The sequence below is a fragment of the Myotis brandtii genome, unplaced genomic scaffold (genome assembly GCF_000412655.1).
Source record: "Myotis brandtii unplaced genomic scaffold, ASM41265v1 scaffold825, whole genome shotgun sequence".
Taxonomy (NCBI): Eukaryota; Metazoa; Chordata; class Mammalia; order Chiroptera; family Vespertilionidae; genus Myotis; species Myotis brandtii.
The window spans coordinates 835275-838849 of NW_005371349.1; the positions used below are offsets into that span (position 1 = coordinate 835275).

The 3575-nt window shown below is 63.1% G+C and overlaps 1 protein-coding gene across 1 annotated transcript in view; it reads right to left on the bottom strand.

The window, feature by feature from the left end:
• LOC102253783 (chromosome unknown open reading frame, human C17orf99) overlaps window positions 1–2870 on the bottom strand; it is a 9459-nt gene extending 6589 nt beyond the window's left edge. Inside the window, exon 1 of the mRNA XM_014531858.1 lies at window positions 2319–2870. Coding sequence (XP_014387344.1) covers window positions 2319–2814 — 496 coding nt within the window. The 5' untranslated portion in view covers window positions 2815–2870. The remainder of the gene's footprint in view (window positions 1–2318) is intronic.
• Between the last annotated feature and the right edge of the window lie 705 nt (window positions 2871–3575).

Here is a 3575-nt window from a genome sequence, read left to right on the forward strand (position 1 = left end):
CCCCAGCACGGAGTGGCGCAGTCTCCCAGGACCACACTTGCCCTAGTTCTTGGGGATTTCGAAACACAGAGATCACCTTCCAGGGCCCGGCGCTCAGCTCCTCCGCATGCGGTTCCTTTGCCCGCTTCTCGCTCCCCGAGGCTGGCCCAGCGGCGCCTCACCGATCCCGGCAGGTGCTCAAGCCAACACCTCGGGGTCGTCCTCACGGCTCTGCCGGGCCCCCTCCACAGCAGGTCGGCTGGCCTGGCCTTCAGCCTAACCCCACTGCTTCCGTGTTATCACCAGCTCTGGACCCGGGAGCAGCCCGGTGCCCTCAGGGTTGCACCCTGGATCGCCCGCCCCCCCCCACCCCCCGGCATCTCTCCTCAACACAGCAGCGAAGGCCCCAGATCCAACCTCCCACAGCTGCGCCCACAGGCCTCCCTGCCCCCGGTCCTCTGACCTTCCCCAGCGGCCCTCCCCTCTTGCTTCCTGTGCTCTGGCCACCAGGCCCTTATCCAAGCATGGCCTGCTCTACATGTCTTGGCTTGGAAGGCTGGGGGGTCCCCTTCTCAGTGCCAACTTCCCAGTAGGTGCGCCCCTTCCCTCCCATCACTTGCTTTCCTCTGGGAGAATGACAATCGAGCACACCTGTCCCCCAGCCGGCGGGCATGTGAGCTCCCCGAGGCAGGGCTCTGTTGTTTCTGCACCTCGTGCACCCCTTCTGGGCCTAAAGCAGGCCCAGCACCAAGCAGGGGTGCAGCCAGCGTTTGCTGAGTGAACGAACGAACGAATGAATGAATGAATGATTTTCCTGTTGGTCTCTTAGCAGCTCAGTGAGCAGACTTGTGGGGACTGAGCGAGGGACCCGCCCTGCCAGGTACTCCCCAGAGGCCCGGCCAGGCAGAGCTCTGCTCTCCTTTTGGCGAAAACACCACAACGTGTTTGTTTTTAAAGCGAATGAGGAAATGGCATTTCAGCCTGTGCTGGGGCGAGACCAGAGACCTGCCCTGCCTGACCCCAGGCGGATGCCTGCTCAGCGACCCCGTGACCTGATGGATGAGCAGCTCCCTGCCATGGGAACCAGCAGGGGAGGTGACCCACCACCTTGACCTTGACCTTAAGGGTCACAGGGCTAGACATGAGCCAGGAGACAGGGCGGGAGGGGGAGGGAGGAGAGTGGAAAAGTGGAGGCAAAGCCTTACAGCGGTTCTCAACCTGTGGGTTGTGAACAATGAAAATACATCCTGCATATCAGATAGTTACATGACGATTCATAACAGCAGCATAATTACAGTTATGAAGTAGCAACGAAAATAATTTTATGGTTGGGGGTCACCACAACATGAGGAACTGCATTAAAGGGTCGCAGCATCAGGAAGGTTGAGAACCACTGGAGGTGTCTGGACCAGGGTCTCCCCTCCCCCTGCTCTGTACCCCACCCCCTTAGAGCACAGAGACCAGGTCCCCAGCCCGCCCACTGTGTCTCAGAGGAGGCAGCCTCCCATTGCTGCACCTGGGAGCAGGGGCTGGACTTCCCCTTTGCTCACTGCCTCCCCCCTACTCCCCCCGCACCCGTCCCGCGCCCTCTCTGGGGTCACGCCCACCCCACAGAGCTGTGAGGCTTCTGGAGTGGCTTCTGCTCCATACATGGCACCCCGGGGCAGAGTGATGGGGCTACAGCTGCCCAGGGATCCCCCCCAACACACACACAGCCCCATGTCCCCTGGAGGCCCCCTTCCTAGCCTCCTCCTCTCTCCCCCTCCCCCCAGAGCTCTGCAGGGGTTGGGGCCGGGTTTTAGGATTGTCCGATTGTCCATCAGCAGGCACCCTCTCACCCAGCAGCACCCTCCCCGCAGCCAAGTCCCTTCCTGGGTGGGGCCCTTGTCCCGCCCGCCTGCTGGGCTGCTCACCTCTCTCTGGCGTGGTGGATGGGCTGCTGGTGGTGGATGGGCTGCTGGTGGCTGTGAGAGAGAGAGGTGCGGAGGGGTGAGAGGGTGGGTTGGGGGAGGCTGCAGGCCACCAGGGAGCCTCCTCCTGAGCCCCGAGGGAGGCACAGGGGTATCGAGTGTCCTCACTCACGAAAGCTGTTTTGAGCCCACGATGAGCTCATCAGCCCGTTTCGTGGATGTGTGAATAGTGGGCTGGAGAAGCGGATGGAGAAGCAGCGACTGGGCCGCACATGCCGTGACGGGCTGGTCTGAGACTCAAGCCCATGTCTTTGCCTCTGCGTCCTGTGCTCCCGGGGTGTCCATACCCGCGGTCCCACCTCCTCTGTGCCCCCCCCCCGCACCCACCTCAGTGCAGGGGCCCCTCCCAAGATGTCCCCGGAGGCTCACCCAGCGCGGCCAAGCAGAACAGCAGTGGGAGCCTCATGCCTGTCGGTGTGGGGCCTCCTCTGCCCAGGCTCAGAAAGCCTCCCCTGGTGGGGCCTCCTCCAGCCCGGACTCCCAGGATGCTCCCTGGGAGGGACCTGCATTGGGGAGATAACCCCGAGGCCCTGGGGGCCCTGGGGCCCCAGCACCAGGGCTGGGCCCCCAACAGCAGCCTCCACCACACCCCGCAGGGAACTCGCCGCCTCTGTTGGGCTGTGGCCCTGCGCTTGCTGGGCGGGTGGGTGTCCAATCCTGAGCCCTGGAGTCCGCCTGTTCCTAGGATGAGGCTCGAGTTGGTTAATCTTATGACTTCGAGGCGGGGGATTACCCTGGATGATTGGGGTGGACCTGGTGTGACCCTGGGGGCCCCGCCCAGGCCCCACGGGGGGTCTGACACAGGCTGGAGAGCCTGTGGGCTGGACCCATCAGAGAAGCAGGCAGGAGGGGCAACTTCCGGCATCGCACCTGGTTCACTCGTGACCACCTTCGGGCGCCTGTTAGGTGCCGATGCTGGGCTCAGCCCTGAGTAACCTCAGGCTGGGTGAGGCCGGGCAGGTGCTGGGCTGGAGCCCGCCCTGAGCGAGGACAGGGGAGGGACCGCACTCCTAAGAAGGGCAAGGCACCCAGGGACCGGGACACTGTGTAATCGCTATTTAACCCTCACAGGCACTCCGAGGGTGGCTGAGGCCCAGATACCGACTCCCCCAAGGCTCCCAGCTCCAGGGAGGCTGCCTGGCGCCTGGCCGGCTCTCAGGAAGTGCTCCCTGGAGGGACAGGTGGTAGTAAAGGACCTCAGGGCTCTGTGCTGCGGTTCTCACGTGAGCACCACCATCACCCAGGGGCTCACCCACCGGGCCCCACCCTTAGAGCTCGCTCTCTTTTTTGTTTTAATTTATTGATTTTAGAGAGAAAGGTAGAGGGAGAGATAGGAACATCAATGATGAGAGAGAATCACTGATAGGCTGCCTCCTGCATGTGCCCCACTGGGGTTTAAGCCTGCAACCCGGGCCTGTGTCCTGACCTGGAGTCCAACCATGACCTCCTGGTTCACAGGTCAGCGCTCCACCACTGAGCCACATGGCCGGGCCGCCCTTAGAGCCCTCCTGAGTCCGGAGCCGCGCGGGCCTGAGTTTGCATTTCTAGCAGGTTCCCAGGCGACGCGGAGGCTGCTGGCGGGGAGCACAGGTTGGCCCCGAGATGCTCGTGAGCACGCGTCACGTT